At 39.2% G+C, this 25,310-nt stretch overlaps 1 protein-coding gene across 1 annotated transcript; it reads right to left on the bottom strand.

The window, feature by feature from the left end:
• Nucleotides 1–1,446: 1,446 nt before the first annotated feature.
• Nemp2 (nuclear envelope integral membrane protein 2) lies at nucleotides 1,447–24,817 on the bottom strand. Its single transcript, XM_048345081.1, has 9 exons — nucleotides 24,677–24,817; nucleotides 17,926–18,041; nucleotides 14,352–14,583; nucleotides 14,148–14,220; nucleotides 12,808–12,901; nucleotides 11,886–12,000; nucleotides 9,608–9,833; nucleotides 5,071–5,247; nucleotides 1,447–4,608 (listed from the first exon to the last, which is right to left on the bottom strand). The coding sequence occupies exons 1-9, from the start codon at nucleotides 24,771–24,773 to the stop codon at nucleotides 4,470–4,472; spliced, it is 1,269 nt and encodes a 422-aa protein (XP_048201038.1). The 5' UTR covers nucleotides 24,774–24,817; the 3' UTR covers nucleotides 1,447–4,469.
• Nucleotides 24,818–25,310: the final 493 nt, after the last annotated feature.

Here is a 25,310-nt window from a genome sequence, read left to right as displayed (position 1 = left end):
GAGGGAAGAAGCCAGGGACAGTGCTCAGGCCCTGAGTCCAAGGCCCAGGACTGGCCAAAAAAAAAAAAAAAAAAGAATTCTGATTTTAAACAACCATCGGTGGTGCATAGCCAGCATATTATGCAAAAGAGGTATGGAAGAAGTGATTGCTTTGGGAGGTCATCTCATAGCTTCTGTTCCTTAAATTCTCTACCTTAAATTGTTATTCTGTGAAGATATGAGTGTATGCTTGTGACAGATGATTATATGGAAGGAAAGAGATGATTTTTCCATCCAGAGGTTCACCAGCTTTTTGATGCATTAGAACAAGACAAAAGTTATTTCTAAAGCCCTTACCTGCTCCTATGCTGCTTCAGCAAAGCTTTAAAGGTACCACTGAGCAGCAGGGAGAGAGACTGATGCTTGATGGGCAGAATAAAGAGATGAAAAAAAGGGGGAGTCTGATCACAAGGTATTGTCCTATATATTGTATACAGACAGGATGTCTGTGATTGGGAAAGTAGGAGCCAATTCTGGTGGGCACCGCAGTCCCCCAGCTGCCAGCTGCTCTGGCAGGCCTGTGGTAGCTCCCGGACAATTCATTTTTAAGTGGTAACACAAGGATCTTTTAGAACTAGGGCTGGGAATAGGGGCTTTGAGGCCAGAAGGCTGTCTAGATTTAAGTCCTAAAACTGGGTGAACACATAGTGGTTCTGGGCATCAGTCCCTCTATAAAATTAAGGTAATTTAAATGTGTTTCACTGGTTATGTTTAAATGAGATACACAACCATCGAATGACATGACTCTTTAAGCATCATCACCCTATTTTGCTTCTCAGCTACACATTTAGCATCTAATAGTGCAACTTTGTAATGGTAGTCAGTTTTTGTGAGGCATCTAGCATAAGCATGAACACAATAAAAGGTCTGGTTACACTCAACTTCACACCCATAATGGTGTGAAGCTCAAAATTAACATCAATCACCTGTAAAGGGCATTGTCATTTAACTGCTCATTTAGACTACCTAAAGACCTTTAAAAAGACAGGGAAAGAAGGAGGGAAGAAGACAAAAGAAGTGAAGAAGGCAAGGATGGAAAAAATCTGCATATTGCTTGGAGGTTAGAAGTGTGATCAGTGCTGTAATAAACTCCAAATAAGAAAAGCACAACAAAAACACATCAAATATATCACCAATAATGCTTTTAATTGTTTAGCTTTTACAGTACTCATAACAGAAGCTGGTGAATCCAAAATTTTCTCTAAAATTAACATGAAAAATAATATCCTCAAAGACATTTTCCCCTTTGCTCCTTTCCTCTTTCTGTAGCCATTAGTATTGTGATGGTTACACCGGTGTGTCCGCCCACTTACAGCCTGTAGCTGCTTCTGCCCAGTACAGCCTCTCTAACCTGGCTTAGTTGAGACCCAGGAGCTGTCCTGGAGGAAATGGGCCTGGTAGGTGATTGTTGTTCAAACACATTTTATACTACAAACTGATTCTTAGGAAATGAACATGGTGAACAGCATTGGCACATCTGGTGCATTTATAATACAGCACCAATAAATACAATTGTGGAACATGAAAATCAGATTAAACTATGATAAAAAGTGTTGGGACTCCTGTTTGCTTATAAAAATAAGCAAATTGGAAAAGTGTTTGATTCTTTTGAAATCAAAGTTGATGTAAAGGCACAGATTATAATAGTTTAGTATAAAAAATTTTTAAAGGCTCATAATATTAAAAGATGTCTGGCAAAAAAACAGGCCTATAAATAAATAGTGATATACAGCTTCGAGGAAATATAATTTGAAAACAGGTCTAGAAAGTTCCAAATCATCATTCTCATTTAACAACTCAGAAAAGCTCTAATAAATATGTCTCAAAAAAGTGACAGTGACAAAATTCTCTTTACTAACCTACCACATTGCCCTTCTCTTGATAAAGGGGGAGTCTTCATTGTTTAAGATCCCATCACAGAAAAAAACAAAAGAGCCAGAGTCTGATTCTCAGACTCTCAGAAAATCAACACAGCAATCTTAACCCCGAGAATGCCATGTTCAAATCTCAGACCTGGGTTTTGACTTCTTTTCCTCAGGGTTAAATTTTAACATCAGGAATCAAGAAACAAACATTTGCTTTCTGTAAAAAAATATCACAAATCTGTTTTGTAAGGAATCATTAAGTATGTGTGTATGTGTGTATTTATATACAAACATTTATAATAGCAAATGCTATACATATTAACAACCAGACAATCTAAAGCAACAACAGCTCAAGGGCATGCTGAATAGGTAGAATTAGTTAATTAGGTAGATTAGGACTCGAGGCTCCTAGAAAACACCTTGCAATGGAAAAGCAGTGCAGGACCTAACAAAAACTCCAGATATTCCAAGTTCATTTCAAATTCCCACCCATAGAGAAGAGAATGTCCTTCCCCACTCCCTAGTTCCTCAGAATTACATTCTCAGTTCTGTTAGTCTCCCCATGGCCCTGAGATAGGAATAAGCAGAAGAGACCTGCTTGAGGACTAGTTTTAGGTCTTCTGTCAAGTCACCACAGGTCTTTTCTGATTGCTTGGTTGCCTGGTGTTTCTTTTGCATATGGTGTGACCAATCAGAGCACAGGCCATATATATATATATCCATCCCTAGATTAAGTTTCTTCTACTGGGACTCCGTTTGCCTGGGGAAAGCTCTGTTTCTTTTCTTCTCACTTGAAGAAATTGCATACTTTGACACTCACCCTTTATTGTCCATGGATTTTACTTTTCCAGAACCTGAGGATAGAAATTGGTGGTGGCCTGCTATGGAGCTGTAACTACCAGGCATTGCCTGCTAGAGTTAAAAGAGAGATGTAGCACAACAGGCTCTCCCCACCATGATTATAAGAGCAGAAAAACTAGTATCAATGTAAACTAGCAGGCAGCCCAAGATGGTACTTACTCTCCAGAGAACTAGGAGAATCCAACTTCAAGCATTCTAAATGCTCTGCAACCAACCTAATACATCACTCTCATAAGGTCTGGCTGGGGAAGATGATCCTGAGCTGGAGAGCCAACTGACTCAAGAAGTAACTGGGCAAATGGACACTTTCTCAGAGACAGTGAAGGATGTCTTACAAGTCATAGAGCAGGCTCTCAGGAAACTTCCAGGCAAGGTCACAGATTGCTCTACAAAGTGGCGGATACAACTGAGCACATGGAGGCAAAGATTGGTAAGCAAGTAAGTCTAGAGATGAGTATCCATTTGTCTGTGATTGAAGCCAACATGGATCCCTTGACACTTTCTGCATTTGAATCAACCAAAGTACAAAAAGGCCTGTAAACTTAAAACAGGTGATGCCACCACCACCACCCACTGCAGGTCACTGGCTATACCACCCCAGGCCTTCACCCTGCACGCTTCTCTGATTGGAACCCATGCTTGCAACTTTAGCAGTAAGAGTGGTTGGCTACTGAGCTTTTGTTTTTCAGCTTCAAAACCACAGCCTTAACCTAAACTAAAGGAAAAAGAAAAAATATATATAACCAAACAATGTTTTAAATAAATCTCAAACTGTCACAAAAGATTAAATGCCTTGAATATCAACATACATAAAAAAGTGATCCTTGAGGATGTATAAAAAAATCGTATCAAAACTTTAAAATTGAATCTTAATGTTTCCCTTTATCACAGTTATCAAGTATTAGTTGGCCAATAGAAGACATTAAAAAGATGCCAACAACATGACACCCAAGATTGTAAGGAAATGGCACTCCAGGTTCTACCTGAGTCATAGGACACACCAGAGCTGGAGTCCTGCCAGTTCTGCCTTCAAACAGCTTCCAGGCCCTGAACAGTTTACTTATCATCCCTAAACCTCAATTCCACTATCATTGGTAATTTCCAAACATGTATTCCAAAGATTGATCATTCATCGCAGAAAAAAAGGTCTATGGTCAAATGAAGTTAAAAAAACAACAACTACAGACTCACAATATATTAATATCATTGAAAGGTGAAAAGTTCTGCAATATATTTAATTTTGTTTCACTTAGTTGGATTTGTTTCCTAACATTTACTAGTATTCCATACTTTTTGGCAAACACTAACCCAACATATCTCAGATCTCTCCCTGCACTGACAATGATGAAGTGTATGATTAATAATGCAGTCTTTCAAGATGGAGAGGGGATTAAGAGAGGATTTAGTACTTTGGTACGGAGAAGGTACTTGGGTACCTGCTCATACTTACTTTTCCCTCAAGAACTTTCCCTTGTTCCTTATAAAAGTCTATACTCGAAGAAAGTGGCAATAATGGTCACTGTTTCTGGATGCCCACCTACAGTACAACTAGTAGCAAAATTTGCCAAAAATAATAAGTTCTCTTTAATATAGGTTAGTTTTCCTTTCCAGTATGGTTTTTTTGTCCATAGTACATGCTTCTTCCACTGATTATCAGAACTATAAGCTCCTTGCCATTTACCCATGTCCTTGACCAAAGTGAAGTCAACTTGCAGGCAGATTGTCAGTCTGTAGACTAAAGAGCTGCTCTTCCAAGAAGGCACCGCCGAGGCCATACTGTTCTTCATGCAGCTGGATTTCTTCTGGGGCTAAGTGGCTTGCTCCAAGAACAAAGTCTGCAAATCTAGTAAAAAAAAAAATCACCAAGGTTGATTTGGAAGAAAATGTGTGCCCTATTTACTTCCTTTAATTAAATTGGAGTTTATGTCAATAAAGGTGACATTTACATTGTGAACGGAGAGGGAACTTTCCGGCTTATGTGATCTTTTTGGAGATAACTATTTGGAGAAAAGGCCAGATTTAAGTGCAGTGAGATGCACCCACTCCTGTTGCCAATTCCTTCTCTATTTTTGTAAGTTTAGGTTTATTATTCATTGCTTAATGTCAGTACCTAACAATAGAGCAATATGACACATCAGATCAATATTTCCTTATAGCATCTGCAAAGTCAACACGGAGGAAAAAAGAACCTCTGATGACTTTGACAGTATCTACATTCCAGGAAAATAGCTTGTTGTTCCGGTGAAGATTTTCAAACTAATGGGAACCCAAGTTATGGCTGCAGCAGCTACTGAGTAGGACTTACTTTTTAGGAGCCCGGAGTCGGGAGACGGCCAGCCAGGAAGGAAAGTCAGGATGGCGGCAGGCATGGCGAAGCGCCTCCAGAGCACTGTTTGTTTCGGCCTCAGCTTGTTCTCTGTACTCTTCATCTGAGAGATACTTAAACACCAGCTGTTGTGATGTAAACCACTGCTTCAGTTTCCTAAAACAAGTAGCATTTGGTTGCCAGATTACTGCTCAATTCAATCCTTAGGATTTATATAAACACATCCCTTAGTATCAGTAATACCATTTAACTTCCCGTGTATAACCCGTATACTGTACTTTCCATGGTCACTATGATTGAAGTATAGGCAACATGCAGTTTTGGCCTAATGTATGCCTCTCTGCTTCCAGTAACATTATAAGAAATGTTCTAATGCCTTCAAAAATCAATTTCTGGCAGGGACATTAATTATATTTTTCCACCTCTGTAATATTTCTTCTTTGGTCTGTTGTCGATCTTGAACTCAGAGCTGGGGCGTTGTCCCTGGGCCTTTTGTCTTAAGGCTAGCACTCTCCCACTTTGAGCCATGGCTTCACTTTTGGTTAACTGGAGATAAAAGTCTCAGGGACTTTCCTGCCTAGGCTGGTTTCTAACTGTAATCATCAGATCTCAGCCTCCTGAGTAGCTAGGATTACAGGAGTGAGGCACCGGTGCCTAGCCCACTGCTGTAACTTGTAATTACACAGTCAGATAATTAAAATATGGCTCTCTTGGGGTAGGCCTGTTTTGTTGTTTTATTTTATAGGTACAAAGAAAAGCAAGCTTTAAAAAAATTGTTCTAAAGGTGAGTTACACAGGGGTTACAGTTACATAAGTCAGATGAGTACATTTCCTTTTGCACAGTGTCACCCCTCCCTCATTCTCTTCCAGTTTTTCCCTTCTCAATTTCCCTACGCCCAAAGTTGTATAGTTCATTTCCAACATAGTGTCTAGTGGTTTTCAGTGCTGAATTGGTTCACCCTTTGTCCCACCTATCTGTGCTTCCCCTTCCGCTCCCCAAATTAGGTAAACTTATATACAAGGCAAAGGATACAGAAGGGAATAAACCAAAGAAAAAAGGAAAGAAGAAAAGAGAAAGAAAAAAAAACTGCAAAAAGTATAATAAAAAAACCTCTTCCATTTCTTGGAGTTCATTTTGATAAGCATCATTTTATATGATCTTATGTACATAGCATTTGTAAGAAATTGGAAAGACCTGAAAAAAATTATACTAAGCAAAGTAAGCCAGACTCATGGTTTCCCTCATTTGTAGTATATAGAATGTGCCCTTAAATATTGGAAACCGTGTATACTGGTATTAGAATTAGGAAATTGAGAGGGAATACCAAAATTGAGAGACAAAGGGTAAATTAAGAGAAACAACAACAAAAGCAATACTTGCAAAACTGTATGGTGTAAGCGAACTGAACACCTCAGAGGGGGAAAGGGGGAGGGGGGAGGGGGGTATGAAGGACAAGGTAACAAACAGTACAAGAAATGTATCCAATGCCTAACGTATGAAACTGTAACCTCTCTGTACATCAGTTTTATAATAAAAACTTAAAAAAACAAAAACAAAAACAAAAACAAAAAAGAATGTGCCCATAAATCTACAAGTAAACCCAATGGACAATAAAAGACAATTATACCTGGACATAACTAATTAAACAGCAATCAAAATATTCACACAGGGAGAATAAAGGAGGATATTCTTAGGAGAGGGTCTCAAGAGCTTAACAGTTAAGTGTATAAGATAATATAAAATGATGATTTTCGAAATGAACTCCTATGTCCCTTACTGTCTAAACCAAGCTGGATTGTGGGGTAACACTTCCACCTAGTGGCAGCAAATGAGACTATCCTCAAGGAAAACAAGAAAAGTCTTTTTATGTATAACATATTTGTTCTTTCACTACATATTGACAGACTCATGATTAGAATTTTTTCTATCATGAAAATTCTAAATTCCAGAAAATTTAATAATCCAAGAATATCATAGAGTAATAATGATAAAAAATAAAAACATTTGTGTAATATTTATCAATGAGTTTTTCATGTTTTGGTGTGGTTCTTTTATTTTTATTTTTTTTGGATAGTTCTGGGGCTTGGATTCAGGGCCTGAGCACTGTCCCTGGCTTCTTTTTGCTCAAGGCCAGCACTCGGCCAACTTGAGCCACAGCGCCACTTCTGGCCTTTTCTCTATATGTGGTGCTGAGGAATGAAACCTAGGGCTTCATGTATACGAGGCAAGCACTCTTGCCACTAGGCCACATCCCCAGCCACACCCAGTTGGTGTGTGGTTTTATAGCTACACAAAGATTTCTAAAACCTCATTACAAATCAGAATTATCACCAATAGCAAAACATCTATATTTTCTTGAGAATAAGAAACTAAAATATTTCTTATCTTTTACCCTTGATCTGGATTAAGGAATGACAGGCATTATTTCCTTCTTTTAGGAGTATCTAACTTGGCATGAATGCTGAGCTTGGTAAAACTGGACTCTGAGCCCAACAACTGGGGTCAGCCCTGGCTTTCAGGCTTCCTCACTGCATGAACTAGGGCCATTTCTTATTTATGGGCAGTTTTATTCAACATCCACTAACTCCCTTTTTCACTGCTCTAAGTCAGATCCTCATCAGTCCTTGTCTGGACCACAGGGATCTCTCCCTGTGGCAGGAAACTCATCCCTTCTCCCTTGATCCTCCCAGGTGTGTAGGAAGACTTCAAGCCACACTCTACCAGCCCACATGTACTCACGGTCTCTGGTCTGATGTTTATTGGATGTATTTTTTATTTCAGTTGGATTAGGTGCCAGTATTTAGAAACTGTGAGGATTCATACTTTCATGGAAATCTACATTTGCACTCTTCCAGAAAGCCAGAAGATTCTGGCAAAGCAAGACCATATTCCCACCAGGCAACTATCAGATCAACATGAGTGGTAACTGCCTCCTTTTTCATGAGGGTACAGTGCAGAATTTCAGTCTTCAGGATCACCCTGCCTTCCCCCTATCTGGACTCACTTGGATTTCTAACTGCTGTCAAGGTATCAGAAGATTACTAAAATGAGTCCACTGTGTAAAGACCCAGATTAGATTCTCAGCGTAGCCTGTGATGCAGCCTAATTCAGCCCAAGCCCACCTATTTTTCAAGCTATTTATGTATTTATCCATCTGCACTTATTTGCTGGAGTATTTTGGTTGATTATTTAAGATTCAGCTCAATGAGTGATAGATCCTCCAAGGAAATTTTCCTAGACTTTCTTTATATTCCCTTAGTCCCCAGGCAATGTCTGTTTTAAAGTTTAAAAAGTACAGAAGTAACCAGGCACCAATGGTTCACATTTGTAATCCTAACTACTCAGGAGACCCAGGGCAGGAAAGTCATGAGACTCTTATCAGCCAAAAGGAGAACTGTGGCTCAAGTGGCAGAGTGCTAGCCTTGAGCACAACAGCTCAGGGACAGTGCCTAGGCCCTGAGTTCTAGCCTCAGGATAGACAGAAACACACACACACACACACACACACACACACACACACACACACACACACACACATACATTCCAGGTGCTGGTGGTTAACGTGCAACCTTAGCTACTTAAGAGGCTGAAAACAGGAGAAGTGTGGTTAAAGATCAGCTCAGGGAGAAAAAAAGTTCATGAGATCCCTTCTCAACCCATAGCTGGGTGCACTGCTCCATGCCTATCATCTAGCTTTGTGGGAGGATAAAATCGAGAGGACTGCAGTTTGAGGACAGCCCAGACAGAAATTGAGGAAACTGTCTCAACCAAAGAAGCTTGATGTAACACCATACACCTATCATCCTATGTACAAGAGGAAACTTAAAATAGGCAGATCAAGGTCCAGGCACATTTCTGGGCAGGAAGTAAGATCCTATCTCAAAACTAACTAGCACCAAAAAGGGCTAGAGGTATGGCTTAGCAGCCTTCCTAATAAGTATGAAGTTCTGAACTCAAGCCCCAGTAAAGGAGATATATGTCCTCATGTCTCTGCAGGTACTCCTCAACAGCAGTATTATCTCCATTTGTACACCTGACACAAAAACAGATGCTCAGATCCTATGTCTGAGGAGAGACAAAACAAAGTTAACTTATCTTTGTTTCTACACTTGGAAAAGGCATAGACTTAACTTATAATGGGATGGCAATTTTCAGTTATTTGTGATTCTCCCCCCCCCCAACTGTTTTAAGTACAGTCTTTGACTCTAATGAAATGAAGAATAAAATAAAAATTTTAAGTAAGCTGAGCCCAAGACATTTTGCCACTGATTTTAGTGAATTTTGAATGAGTTTTAATTACCAAGCAATTGGTGGCACAACCCAGAGATTAATGAAGACAGTGGGATCAGATGCTTAGAGTTCCTGTTTAATCTTAAGAGTTCTCAGAGTGAAATCTCCATATTAAGTGTCATTAATTACAATATGAAATATGATGTGCTCAAAAATTCTTCCCAGAACAATAAACCAAACCAGGGAATAAGATGTCAAATTCAGTAGTAACAAAAAGATACGCACCATCTCGTATAAGTGAATGCTTTCAGTGGGTAGGACAGGCACCGGGAGGAGAGAAGGAGGGCCATAACTGCATACGCACACTGAGGCATTGCCACCCCAGCGTAGATGAGAACCAGGGAAAGAAACCATAGTGTCCATGTCAGCAGACTTCTGCTCTTGTCATCAACAAGGGGCCCGTGTTTGTAACATGCAGTAAAGCTGAAAAATCCAACTACCAAAACGTAGCCTGAAAAGCAGAAGGTACAATCATGTACATTTGAACTTGGAAATCCATGGGCAAAATCTATGAGAGCCTTGACTTAAAGATATGATCTGTCAGACAACTTTAGTTTGCTTTGTTTCTCCCCTAGAAGACAGTTGGATGGCTTCAGTAATAAGTTAGGATGTGCAATAATTATTAGGATGACACATAAGCATGTCTGGTTTGAGTCCAATGTTTAAGACGTATTTGTTACCATGGTTGGTTATTTTCTGGGTCATAAAAAAGAAGCACAATTTTGACAGTGGAGGGATTGATCAGATGATCACTTTCTTGATCTAAAGATCAGTCCATTATCACTAATGGTGTGACTACATAATAGTATGCCTCCAGCTGACATTCAATGTGAAATACACATTGTCTCTAATGTACTCCAGGAAAAGTGATTTGTATCTAAGCAATTCTTGAGATCGAATTTCCCATTTATAGGAAATATGGTGAAGAGAGGAACAAGTTAAATTATGCCACAACGGAGTCATCAGACAAATCCAGAACGCAACCACTTTATAGGACAACTAGTTCACTCTCCTCCACCTATCACCATGACGGAAAATAGAACTGTTAAGGATGAAAAGATTTACAGAACATAACAGATACAAAATGTGGTTCTGCACTATATCCTAGTTTATATAAATTAGCCATTAAAGACAACTGGAAAATTTTAAGATGGCCTGAGCAGAGATGATTTTAGGTAATCATTAATTAATTAATTAATTTATTTATTTATTTTGCCAGTTCTGGAGCGTGGGACTCAGAGCCAGAGCACTGTCCCTGACTTCTTTTTGCTCAAGGCTAGCACTCTACCTCTTGAGCCACAGGGCCACTTCTGGCTTTTTCTGTTTATGTGGTGCCGAGGAATTTAACACAGGGCTTCATGCATGCTAGGCAAGCACTCTACCACTAAGCAACATTCCCAGCCCTATAATTATTAATTTAAAAAAGTTTAGTTAAGAAAAATTATAGTGTGGCTGAGCCTATATAGGCTTAGTGGTGAGCATGTGCTTAGTATACTTGAGCATAGGTTCAGTCTCCAGCATCAAAGAATAAAAGTTAGTTGATCACATAGAAATATGCTCTCAATGAATAGGCAAGTATTTAGGGGAATACGTTACTTTTGTTTACTCTAAAATACTTTAACATAAAAAGAAAAATGAGCTAAAACATAAAATTTTTAAGTATTACAAAAATTTAATTCTTTTTTTTTTAGAAGTGTTATGTAAGAGACTTGGTACTAAGGTTTTCTCAGCATCCACTACTTCCTAAGGAAAAAAGTAGCAAAGAAGGATTTTTTTCATAGCCTAAAATGAGGTAAAATAATGTTTTTATAATCTGTTTCTGAAAAGTTAAGTTTTCATTGGTCATTTATATTTATGATGTCTTACCTTTCATACTTAAGATATCAAGAAAAAGAAAATAAGGAGTCATGTGCAAGCTTAAAAAAAATGTATAGTCGGGTGCTGGTGGCTCACACCCATAATCCCATCTACTCAGTAGGCTGAGATCTGAGGATCACAGTTTGAAGCCAGTCCCCACAGCAAAGTCCCTGAGATTATATCCAATTAACCACCAAAAAGCTGGAGTTGTACTCAAGTAGTATAACACTAGCCTTGAGGCAAAAAGATAAGAAACAATGTCCAGGTCCTGAGTTCAAGCCCCAAGACCAGCACACACACACACACACACACACACACACACACACACACACACACACACACACACAGTGTTACAAGTTAAATGTCATTAGAGCTTAACCAACTTCAGCAGCACATTCGGTCAAGTGGGTGAAAGGCATTATTTTTGATCACTGGATTAGAAAACTAAGAAAAATTATAGGGAAATAGTATGAAATGAAACCACCAACTATGGGAATAAAATAGAATATATATTATTTTTAATAGCACCCTCACCTTAATTCAAAATAAAAATCTAGATGTTGAAAAGGTATGTCAAAAAGTTTCTCCAGTTTTACTTTAAAGCTTCATCAATAATAGAATGTGTTTTTTAAGGATATTTACCTACCTAATATATATATTCTGTGTTCATACCACAGCCACTTCAGATCTTCCATCAACTGGCATACAAAATAAACTGAAGCAAACCAACAAGCAACCATTAGAGCCCCAAAGGTGCTATACTGTGTGTGGAAGAAAATAAATGACACATTTTTTGGTTCATTTACTCTTATTAAAATAGAAGCAAACAAATAAACCCTTTATATTAGAAACTTCTATCTCAAACTAAAGTCAACTTAAGACTCCTTCTGAGGCTGGCTGTTCAGAGCATGGCCCACAAAACAGAAAGACCAGCATCACACAGGAGGTCACTGGAAATGCAAGCCCTTGACTAAACCAGAGTCTGAATTTTAACAAGAGACCCCAGGTGACTGGCCGGCACAGGAAAGGAGAAGCACTATTAAGAAGAATAAAGCTATCTCAAAATAATGTTGATGTTTTGAGCATTAATTGGTGACTAACATTACCACTATGGATTCATACTTATTTACTCTCAACAAAATTCAGAATATTACTAAAGGTATATTGGAGAAGAGGAGAAATCTTCAGAGGTAGCAATGCTGTTTTTCAATGCCATAAAGGTTCAGCCACATGAGTTCTCTAAGTTCTACCAAGATAAGAAAAGTTTTCACTTAATATAGAATCAATCTCATTACTCATAAAAACAAAAGCAAACACAAATCTCACACTACCTCAAAAATAAAATGGCCTCTAAAAAAGTCATCAAACCTTAATATGTATGTAAGCCTAAATATTACTAATAAATATAAAATGGACTCTAGAAAAGAACACATTTTGAAGTTGGTTATACAGCAGAACAATTTGAGTCAGAAATTATTATAACATGAATTAATTTGATGCGTTTTTCCTATCTATGACCTTTTGGTTTCCTTTTTTTTTTCAAATTCTACTACGCATAGTATTCCTACCTTAGGAATATATTGTCTCATGAACAGCAGGACAAAGACTAATGTCATTAGAACACCTAGCATGGTCCCTGAAGAGTAATAGAAAACAGGGCTTCTGTCAAAACAAGCAGATAAAAGCCATTTAAAATTAATCAACACTTTCACTATGAAAAACATGTTTAACACAGAAACAGTAGCTATAAGGTACAATAAGAAAGAGAAACTCAGAAGGCAACTCTAATAATATCCTGTATTCTTTATTCTTTCCTTTCTTCTTTCTTTTTTTCTTCTGTGCCTGTCATGGGGCTAGCACTCTTAAGCCACAACTCTACTTCCAGCTTTTTTTATTTTTTACTGGTTAATTGAAGTCTCATACATTTTCCTAGCCAGGATGGCTTTGAACCACAATCCTTAGATCTCAGCCTCCTAAGTAGCTAGAATTAAAAACACGAGCCACTGGCACTTGGAAATTTATGGTAAAAAGCTTGTACTAACTTAAAACAGAATGTGTTATCTTTAATATGGAGAATATGATCCAACAATAATAACCGAACATTAATTTGTATTGTCATGCATTCACAGCTATCATGTCTAAGTTTTATATAGGAAGAAACCAAGAAGTTAAAAAGCACTAAGAAGTTAAAAGACCTGTCCAAGTGAGCATCTGCTAAGTAGAGGATTCAGAATTACTCCTCAAGAGTCCAATCTTTAACCCTTCCCCATGTACACACTGTCCAGTTTATAAAGATCATGAATGATATTGAACACACTTGACTCTTCTCAAGAAAAAGCTAAAAAATGAACAAGGTTAGGGATGGTTGATGAATGTTGGGTTCTAGTTAGCAGAACAAGTTAAGAAGTAAAACATTAAAAGAGATTGCTTTTTTCATTAGAGAAATTGCAAGAAACAAAATACCAAAATAACATGCTTATCCAAGAGGTAGACATTTGTTATATTCAAACTTCTATATCAGTCATAAATCTAGGAAGTAGATCTAATAGAGAACACAAGCTCATAAAACCTGAGCATGAATTATGGCCCTGAGAAAAACTAGTTGTGAGATGATGGATGAGGATTTTCTCATTGATAAAATAAGAGCAATAATACAAAGTTCACATAGTTATGAGATCTAATAAAAATGCTAATACATAAAATAATGTATGCAAAAGCACTTTACCATTTGTATATACAAGTAACTGTTCTACCATCAAGATCTTTCAAATACTACCTTCAGACCTATCATTTGCAAAACCTAAATAAGAACTATAAATGTCAAGTAGTATGGAAATATTTACCTTGGAGTCAAAAACAACCTATATCTCTTTCGAATAACATTAAGTCTGTAAAAATGAATACTTACTGACTCAAGGTCTTTGCATAAAAGAAAAGGAAAATGCCTGCCACAAACACAAGGAAGAGTTTGAAATCTACAACTGGAAGGAAAAAAAAGACATACACAGTAAACACTTTGTGTCAATGTACTGCTGCTAAAAGAAAAGACATATCCACTTATTGAATTTGACCCCAGAAAAACTGAATCTAGAAAGAATAAAAACAAACTTACTATTTCGGTTCACACTTATTGAATAAATGAATATCTTCCTGACAGGCTTTATGGAGAAACACACAGTCTCCCCATATGGACTGATGACTATAGTTAATTCATTAGTCTCCTTTGGCGCCCAAAAGTTATGAATCACACATTTGATAAAAGTTACAATGGTATCTGGATACTGGCAATTATGACTGCCTGTGATGTATTCAATACTGAGCAGGCCTGGACTGGTAACTGTCACCTACAAAACAAGAACAAATAAATCCATAAACACAGAAGTAAATGCTTCTCATAAGCATAAGAAGAATAAGGAGAGCCCAAAATTGGCTTAAGGAAAGAATATGTAGATGCCCTTGACTGACTGGGTTCTAGTACCAAGGAGACTTTCATACCAGCATTTAGTTCAACCACATACTGGAACACAGACATGTTTCAAAGTAGACACTACTGACCTGAGCTGTGATTAAGTCTTCTTTCAACAAGTCATTGTGGCTAAGCGGCATATAGAAAATTGATGAGACAGAAAGTAACAGGTGGCAAACTATTTGGCCATAAAGATAAGAGAAATAGCATCTCTACCCTCTTCTGTACTTAAGAAAACCACATCAGCTGAGCTCTGATGGCTCATGCCTATAGTCCTAGCTACTCGAGAGGCAGAGAATAAGAGGGCTGCAGTTCAGGCCAGCCTGGGCAGAAAAGTTTGTGGGAGCCATTCTTAACCCATATCTGGGTGCAGGCACACACACTGTCATCATATGTTACATGGAAAACTGAGGTTAGGAGGATGGTAGTATCAGACCAGTTCAGACCTAAAAGTTGGGGAGGCTCCATCTCCAGACATAAAGCTAGACACTATGCCAGTAATGGTGGGAAGCCTAAAAATCAGGCAGACTGTAGCTCCAGTGTGAGCTCCATTCTAAAAATAACCAGTGAAAACCAAGGCTGGAGGCTGCCTCAGCAGCCATCAGGCCAGACTAGCAAGTGCAAATCCCTAAGTTCAAATCCTGAGTACTGCAATAAGAAAAAGATAGAAAAAGCACTTCCTTCCTCCAGATCAACTGAGCATGTGTACTTCCAGCTTTTCTCATCGTGTCCACTGAAGAACATAACCTCAGATCCTACTCAAATTATCTTTTTCTTTATAAATCAAGTTGGCTTCAATTATTTCCTAATAATAGTAAAAAAAAAAAAATAGTGCAGTCCTTTTCTCCTCTGTCTAAATTCTCTGCCCCTTGACTTCCAGCCCTCCACATACAAAAATGCATTGCTGCTTACTTTTGCAAAAAGGAACATAGGAAAGATACCAGAAACTAATGGTTGTTTACCTACAAGAGTTGGAATGAATAGAAGAAATGAGGATGAGTGAGACTTCTCTGAGAATACTTCTGGTTTTTGTTTTGTTTCTGGTTGGTCATAGGGCTTGAATTCCGGGCCTCCCTTTTCACTCAAGCTTTTTCACTCAAGACTAATGCTTTTACCACTTTGAGCCACAGTGCCACTTCTGGTTGTCCAGTGGATAATTGGAGATAAGTCTCACGGACTTTCCTGCACAGGCTGGCTTTGAACTGTGATCCTCAGATCTCAGATTTCAGCTTTCTAAGTACCTAGGATTACAGGCATGAGCCAGATTCTCTTGAGAATATTTCTGTGGAGAGGTTTTTGGTTTTTTTCCCCAGTCATGGGGCTTGAATTTGGGGCCTGGGCATTGTCCCTGAGCTCTTTTGCTCTAGGCTAGTTCTCTATCACCTTGAGCCACAGCACCACTTCCTGTTTTCTGGTGGTTAATTGGAAGAATCTCATGCACTTTTCTGCCTGGCTTGGCTTCACACTGCAATCCTCAGACTTCAGCCTCCTGAGTAGCTAGGATTACAGACATGAGCCACCAGCACCCAAATTATGAAGAGTTTGACTTGTAAAATATTCTAATTTTTAATATTTAAAAATATTAAAATCAATCATGATATTAATAAAAATGTGAAATGGATTCAAATGAAAACAAACTATAAGCCAGGTGCCACTGGCTTATATTTGTACTTCTAGCTACTTAGGAAGGGGGCTGAGATCTAAGGATCATGGTTTGAAGCCAACCCAGGCAGGAAAGTTCCTGAAATGTTATCTTCAATTAACCACCAAAAGCCAGAAGTGGAGCTGTGGCTTAAGTGGTAGAGTGCTAGCTGTAAGCACAAAAGCTCAGGGATAGCACCCAGACCCTAAATTCAAAGCCCAGGACCAGCACAAAAAGCAAACTATACTTTGACAGGGTGGGTAAGAATGATTAACCCAAGTATTAAACCCAGTAGTAAAACTATACTCTTGAACTACAGATAAAACACTAAATATTGACTTCCTATTACTGTTTGTTTTTCACAATGTTATGATTTAGCAATTGTGAAACTACTTTCGATATAGATTTGTGCGTGTTTGTGTGTGTGTGTGTGTGTGTGTGTGTGTGTGTGTATCAAATGATGAAAACCAGGTTTCTCATTACAGGAAATTGAGTTATAAATAAGGAAAGTAGAAGACTATAATGAACTCTGCAGTTGGAATCTGGCAGAATTCATGACTTTGAACTAATAGACAGAAACAGATGTATGTGCAAGAGTATGGGTGTATATGTGTGTTCATACATGTAACAGTGGTATCCTAGTTGTAATGAACTCAATTAATATTTAATGCTCCATGAATAAAATGTGTATTTCAAGGTTTGGTCCAGGAAAACACAACATGAGCCTGAAACATCTTTTTGTTAGAAAATAAAGAAACAATTAAAAAAAATATCATCATGAGTTAAAGGAACTACTTTAAAGGAACTCTTATGGCCAAATTTAGAAGAACATGAGTTTCAAAATGACTAATGAGAGTCAAGGAAATAATCTGACAATTTGTGAAATTACAAATTAGTAAACAAGAGGGAAAACTCTTCTGTATGGTGGAATGCCAAGGAATGTGAAAGAATAATGGAATTAGAATATTAGCATTGATAAACATCATGGTGATAATTGATTCAGGCAAGCAACATCAATGAATGATAAAACTAGGGAATATAAGTTTGATGAGGAACAGAATATCTACAAATTATCTCCTCAAACTATTCACCCATTAATGAAAATAGTAATTTGAAAGTGGGAGGACCTGACAGATACCACCTTAGCCAAGTGATCAAAGTAGTCTATGGCACTGGAAATGGTAAAAATCAGTACCCTGTGCTTCCAGATATGATGATGTTGAGGCTAGCCCCTTAGTCTAGAATATTCTTTCCCTAGGTACACTCTTCAATATCTCACTGTATTAAAGCCTTTTGCAAATGTCATCTTCCCTAAGAACTATTCTGATCACTCTTTTTAATACTTTATCATGCTAGTTTTATTACATGCTAGTTTTGAGTGGTCTGAGAAGGGGCAGAGAAACATGAAGGAGTTCATGTCCTCTCCCACACCACCATCCATGAGCAGCACCATGTGTGACCCTCATGACAGCTTTCATCCTGATACTCAGCTATGTACCCATATAAAAAGGACCTTTTATTTTCAGAATGTGTTTTCATTCCCTGTCCTTAGGACATGATTTCAAAGTGGGCCCTTACCTGTACTGTTGACCATATATATGTCCACTTCATTTGGGACATTTGATTGTAGCAGTAACAGTCTGACTCTGAAGTTTTAATTATATCTGTTTCCTTCAAAGCTTTACATCTTGGAACTAAGATTACAAAAAAAAGAAATGGTTTCCTAAATATTTCATTGCCAGAATCTTTTTTAAAAGTGTACTCCAAGTCATTTAATATTTTAACATCAGCAAATCCTAATTACAGCCCTTTAGTCTTTTCAACCTACCAGGATAAAACATTACAATCAGTGTCAATACTTTAATGACATTTGAAGGATACGCTAAGGGCACAGAGAAGCACATGTCTTCAATTCTGAAGTAGAGGGCAGAAATTAAAGGCAGATTCCCAGAAAAGAGGAAATATGGGTAGAGGACTAATGGGATAAGTTGGAAGCACTGAGACAGAATAAGGCTGAGGGGATAGAAAATGTGTACAGAATCAAGAATATGAGGCAGATTGTGGGAGGAATTCAGTTGGGGGTGAAGGAAATGGGGAGTACAGCAATAGAATAGCACTTGCGGCTTGCGAGGCAAGCAGTGGTTATATGACAAGAACACAGAGTTCATCCTGAAAGCACAGTACTGAATGACTTCAGCTAAGTCTCAAAGTCTCAATAGGAAACAGCTAAATGAAGATTTCAGTAAGGTGGTGGACACAGTTAAAGCACCGATTACAAACAAGGCTTTGGGATGTTCCCAGGCACCCACAAGAGCTGGAAGCTTGTATCATTTCTAGCCTGAAACAAGGGAAGGACCCCAGATTACTGAACTATGCCTGAAGAAGTGGAAAGAATAGATTCAAGAGCACTAAGAAAATGAACTCAACAGGCTTTGAGGATTCATCAAAAGAAGGAGAGTAAGATGATATGAAGGTTTCGGGCGAGTGGAGAGATCATGAGGCCTTTCACCCAGATGGGAAGAAGCAAGTTTGTGAAAGGAAAGGGGTATGGGTTCAGTTTGTGGCATACATACATTCACTTTTCTTTCATGGAGCCTAAACTGCTGGCTGATCCTGCTACAGATGTAGGCAAACTCCAAAGCATCACAATCCCCATATAATTTAACCCATTGCAGTGATCATTTATTTGGTTAGAAGGGAATAATACCTGAATAGGGAAAACTACTTTTACTTGAGGCTAAAAACAGATCCCTACTGTGTGGGGTGGGGGTGGGGGTCGGGGGAAGGGGAGAATGTTATCCTGACTATTGTGGCAAGATGGTTCTCTAATGAGTGCAGCCTTCCTAAACTCCTCAGTCCTCAGCAGGCCTTCTCAGTCATTCCACCACACCTGACTTCCGGAGAAGAGTGTATTTCTGGACATTGTCCCCAAAGATTCAAGACAGGATTGCCTGACAGGTCCCTTACTTCACTTTAAATATGACTCAATTTATAAATATTAAACTACTCTAATTTTAGAACTACAATAGTCCCTCCTTTCATCTGTGGTTTCATTATCCATGATTTGAGTTACCTGTAGTCACCCACAGTCAACCATAGTGCAAAAATATTAAAAATGAAATTTCAGAAGTAGACAATTCATAAATTTTAAGTAATTTCAATTGCAGCATACTGTTAAAATCGCTTTGTTTTATTATTAGTTATTTTTAATCTCTGTGCCTACTTTATAATTTAAACTCTATTGCAAGTATGTATGCAGAAAAATAAAGCATAACACATATAATAGGGGTTCAGACACACTGCAGTGCCAGACTTTACTGAGGGTCTTGGAATGCATTCTCTACCAAAAAGGGGGCACTACTGCACATATGGTTAAAAAGGACATCTGTACCACCTACTGAATTAATAAGTTAAATCTGAAATTACTCCTTTATATGTCTAATTATATATTAGAGCTTAAAAGTTTAGTCATACATATGGTAAAAATATTCAGTCAAAACTTTTGAAAAGTGCAGGTAGTACTTAAACCCACTTATAGAACATTCTAAAAATGAAAAACATAAACACTTCTCAAATCTTAACAGTTCTTAAATCACCTACTATAAAAATATATTTCATCAGTGTTCCTCCTGAAAATGTAACTTCCCATGGTTCTCTTATAAAAAAATTACCCTCAAAACTAGAACCGAATATAAGCATTTATTAAATTGTGCTGCCATTTTCTTTGGACTATAACTATGGTTTCTTTTGAGAAAAGGAAAGGGAGCAAGAAAATCAGGAAAAACAAAAGGCAAAAAGCCAACAAACCTTCACTTATGAAACCCAGTGGTTTCAGATGCAATTAGGATTTTTGCTGGTAATGTTGGTGAGTTATTTTCAAAGATGTTAGCCAGAGATAACTCTATTGTATAACAGTTTGCGTTGTTTTTTTCTAGTTTTATTTTTCTGATTATATATATGCTAGATTATTTTACATATTAAAATGTTTATTGAAATGAACTTCAAAAAATGGAAACAAGAGGTTTTATGTTGTTTTGCTTCTTGTTCTTTCTGTTTTTCTCCTTTGTTGCTCTTTTTGATTTCTGAACCTTTTGTCTTGTATGTAAGTTTATCTGATTTGGGGAGGTTAGGGGGGAGCACAGAAATGGGGAGACAAAGCAATGAACAAATGCAGCAGATGCTATTCACTAGATGCTATGTTGAAAATGAACTATACAATTTGTGGGGGAGGGAAATAGGGAGAAAAGGAGGGAAGAGGTGTCACTTCAAAAAAGAAATGTACTCTTTACTTGACTTACATAACTGTAACCCTTCTGTACATCACCTTTACAATAACAATGAAATTAAAATAGCTTTATTTGACCTTCCTAACCCCCTCACTTATAGCTCCTCCCCTCCTCTGCCTTCTCCAAAGCACTGAGCACTTGAGGTAGTATAGGATTCCCTTATCTGAAACATACTCTCTCCTTTTATTTCCCCTCTAGTGAGAGATCAAACATGGATTCTCCTACCCTTGCTTCAATTAGAATGTGAATGCTATGAATTTTTTTCTGATTTTTTGCTGTACAGCCTAGGGGGGAAAAATGCAGCTTGAAAGTAGGTATTTGACTGGATAAGCCGTGAAAACCAATCTTAGAGAGTTAACCATTCAGAGATAACATGCAGTAGACAATGCCTTGAAAATCCTCAGCCTGGTCTTCCAAAAACAAATTGGTTCCTCCTAGGTAAGAAGGGTATTTCCAAAGAAAATCACAGTGAAAATGTGAAAAAAATTATTCAAGTCACACAACTGGGAAATTGCTCAACTCGTTTTTCTGTATCCTAAAACACTTTGTCCTTCAGGCTACAGTATTTCCGGGTCTGTCATCTGATCAATTCCTTTGGTTGCACAAAAACGAGTTGAGTGAAAAAGAGGGAAGAGCAGACCAGATGGCTAGGCTCGAGGTTGCAGCCGGTTTACCAGCTGCTGAACGGTCTCCAGAGAACTGCCCTATCTTTCCCGACACCAATTTAAAACAGGCCTGCCACAGGGAGGCCCAGGCCGCCAGACCTGCCCGAGGGATCTGTCCCAACCCCGCTCCTAATCGACTGCACGCCTTGGGTACCCACTGGGCGCTAAACCCAAGCGTTCCTGACGGCGGGACTGAAGGGCAGAGGCGGGAGACTGAACTTCTAAGCACGTGAGGAAAAAAAAAAGAGGAAGAACTCCCGGACACGCCAGGACGAGTAATCTTGCCTTTTTTTTACTTGATTTTATACCTGATTTATAAATCTTCATTTTTATTCCTTCAAGTACATGTAAATGAAACTGAAATTGGCGCACCTTTAGGTCTGATTTTAATGCCAATAGAGATTTTCCTTTGCCACAATGAAATTTAAAAGCTGCAGTTACAGTTGTTGCTGTAGTCTAAGCCTAGGAAGCCATTTTTGTCACGTGAACTTCACTGCAGGAAAAAGAAAAAAATTTCTAGGGACTTCACCCATTGGTTACAAATTACAAGTGACACTTGATTTGAAATTACTCTGGCTCCCAGACAGACAACTACCTGTGCCTTTGGTGCCAACTGCCTTTGACTTTCCTCCAAGTAAGATGCAGAGAGCTGGCCTCAGCTTAGATGTTCTCCATTCCTCAAGAGGGTGTGTGTGTGACCGACACTGAATTTCAGAATAGCAGAGGTTCTTAAGTGTCACTTCATCCAAGTTTTTCATGTCACAGAAGGGCCCAGTGTAAAACAAACTCTGAATAAAACTGAAATGAACACATCCTAATGCACATTCAGAGCTGATTTTACCTTCAAGCACAGACTTATCTTATGTCTTGAACAAAATCGTGAACCTCTGCCATAGAGAATGCAAAAACTTTATAAACATTGGGTTCATAAAAGGAAATAAAGAAATGGAAGGTGAGGAAAGCCACATACTGGTGGTTCACATTTGTTATTCTAGCCTCGTGGGAGAGTAGGAAAGGGAGGATAGTGGATCAAGGTCGGCCCAGACTGAACCACTAAAAAACTCCTTAGTTTACTGTGTCTTCTTAGGTAGACACAGTATCTTATAGCTGTTACCCTAAAATAAATGGGAAGATGAGATTGGGAGTTCCAGGCCAACAAAAACAAAAACATAGCTAAAATAGGAAGCCTAAAATAATTGGACACAACCAAAAAATGTGCCTTGGCAGAAAGTTAGACCATATCTCAAACATACACACACACTAAAAGTGGCACCCCAGCAGGGAGGGGGGGTGGCTGAAGATGTGGGTCAGTGTTAGGGCCCTGAGTTCAAATACTAGTTCTGGGGAAAGAAAAACCTAAGGAAAATGTTGAAAACTTCAGAAAAAAAAAAATCTCCATTTTACTCTGAAAATATGGTCTATAAAAGACTATGTGCCTGGTTCAAAGTCATACCAATAGGTGGCTAGGTGACTGAATATAACAGCTGAAACTAGAACCTAAGTTTCTAGTTGTTGGTCCAGGGTTACATCTAATTGTCTAGTTGTTGCCATGTCCAAACAACCTTCCTTAGACTGACCTATGTTGCATTGTTTACACCAATACATATTTGTTATATTTCTTACAACCTATACTTCTGTTTTCTAATGTACTAAATGGGTATATAAATGGTTGCTTACCCCTCTGAGGCTATTAAATAATCAGACGATTGAAGCACTTTTAACTGCCTAATGCCTAGTAAAACACATATCATCTTAGCTACTTAGAAGTCTGAGATCAGGAGGATAGCAGTTTGAATACAGTCAAACAGAAAAGTGTGAGATTCTTTCTCAACCAACAGCTGGCATGCATGGTATATGCCTTGTCATCTTAAGGTACAAAGGAAGATGATACTGGGAGAATTGTAATCCCAGGCCAAACTTTTGGCAAAAAGCCTGCTTATCAAAACAAGCAGAATATGGTACACACCTATCAGCTATGATAAGAAGCTTAAAATAGAATTGTGGTGTCCAGGCATGCACCTTAGGAAAGCAGGAAGTGTGAATCTACCTCAAAATAACCAGCACAAAAGAAGAGATGGAGATGTGGCTCAGTGGTAGAACTCTTTCCTAACAATCTTGAGGCGTTGAGTTCAAACCCCAGTACTGCCCAATGAAAACTAGAAAAGAGTTCCCCAAGATAAAATTTGCAGCAAACTACTTGAGTGACCTATGAGTGGATAAATGCAGTAGCAACTAAAACTTGCCTATTCAACATCCATTCTCACTTTCATCCTTAGACAAAGACCCAGCCTTTATTGGGAACAGGGTTGGTCCAGCTAAAAGTCCATACCTGATGGATTCCCTTGCCACTAGAGCTGTCAATGCAATAAGTGGAAGGTTATAGAGAGTGCATTCGTGAAAAGTGGGTGTGGGTGTGTGTGGTGGTCCTGAGGCTTGAACTCAGGACCTGGGCACAGTCCCTGAGTTTTCTTGCTCACTCTACCACTTTAGTCACAGCTCCACTTCGGGCATTTTTGTGTTTAACTGGAGATGGGACTCTCACAGACTTTCTACCCAGGTTGGTTTCAAACCATGATCCTTAGACCCTGGCCTGCTGAGTAGCTAGGATTACAGACATGAGCTATCAGCGCCCTGTGGGGTGTTATGGACTGGGGTGTTATGGATGGAAAAACAAAGTGAACATTAAGCTTATGACAAATGACTAGCAATTCTCGAGTTAGAACTGAGTTTTGTGACTTCCCCTTCTGTGTCAAGATCTTGAGAGCACTCCACCAATAGGCTACAACACTATGAATGGATATCAGTAGTGGTTTCTCACAAAGTGGGCATAATGCATAAATCACAAAGCAATATCTGTATTATTATCTGTGTCTGACATGTGACCACTTACTAGGTCACAACAGCCAGCCAGGTTCAGGAGATCCTCCATCTCCTACAAGGTTACCTCCTCTGGTCTTGAGTTTAAAATAGTAACTGTCGATGTAATAAAGTTTTAGATGCAAACTGAGAAACTGTATTGAAAAAAATAAGCATTCACTCACAGTAGGACCAAAGGAGTATACTGTTAAGGGAGGAACACAAAGGCACACTGCCTCTGTGCATCTGATCATTAAAATAATACTCATCTAAATGAATTCTTTCTCGAGTTTTGACTTTTTCTGGAAAACGGTGTGTGTGAGTGTGTGTGTGTAAGGGGGTGGCCGGCCAGACTTTTAACTGTGGGTGGCTTCTGGTTCTAAAATCACTAAGTGTGCACAGGCCAGCAGAAACCAGGGGATCCCACCAGGCGGGAAAGGTGAGGCCTGTCCCGGCATGAGCCGCGCCCATGGTGACCCCAACACCTAGAAGGGGTCGCCCACTGCCGGGGGCCCGCGTTACCTGCCATTGCCGTCTCCTCTTCGCGCCCTACAACCGTGGGCCGCGTAGCCAGGGGCGACAGCCACAGCAGCAGCCACCACGGCCCGGGGGGACGCATCCCCGCCGGGGTTCCAGCGGTCAGGCTGGGCCCAAAGCAGCGGAAACCGGAGCCGGAGGGGGAGGGGGCGGGGCCTGGACGCCAGGCGCGGGAACACGAAGGCACCGCCCCCTAGGTGGGCGGAGCCGTCCCCGCGCGGGGTCTCCAAGCGGGCTCCGGGGCCTAGTAGGGGACAGGCTCTAGGGGGCGCTCTAGGCCGTTGCTGGACCAGACCATTTGTCTGGGGAGGAGTAGGGGGTGGTGCAAAAAGAGGGGGAGGAAGGAAGTATCTCAGGGGAAGGGGAGGAAGTATTTTCTTAAAACAGGCCTGAGCCAGGGAGCCAAAGATACACAGTGGGAAAAAGACAGACTCTTCAATAATTAGTGTTGGGAAAACTGGGCATCCCTATGCAGAGAACTGAAAGTGGACCCCTGTTTGTCACCATGCACAATTGTCAACTCAAAGTGGATCAAAGACCTTAATGTCAGGTTTGAATCTTTGAAACTACTGCAAGATGGAGTAGGAGAAACACCAGAACTCATAAGCATAGGCAGAAA

Source organism: Perognathus longimembris, chromosome 4 (genome assembly GCF_023159225.1).
Source record: "Perognathus longimembris pacificus isolate PPM17 chromosome 4, ASM2315922v1, whole genome shotgun sequence".
NCBI lineage: Eukaryota > Metazoa > Chordata > Mammalia > Rodentia > Heteromyidae > Perognathus > Perognathus longimembris.
The sequence above is the reverse complement of the archived record's forward strand: the minus strand, read 5'-3'. Positions and strand labels throughout refer to the sequence as shown.

Coding starts and splice junctions, on each gene's coding strand:
- Nemp2 (XM_048345081.1), bottom strand. CDS start 24,773: ATGCGTCCCCCCGGGCCGTGGTGGCTGCTGCTGTGGCTGTCGCCCCTG. Junction 12,902..14,147: donor TATGCAAAGACCTTGAGTCA/GTAAGTATTCAT, acceptor TTGTTTTGACAG/AAGCCCTGTTTTCTATTACT. Junction 4,609..5,070: donor CGACTCCGGGCTCCTAAAAA/GTAAGTCCTACT, acceptor TTTTTTTACTAG/ATTTGCAGACTTTGTTCTTG.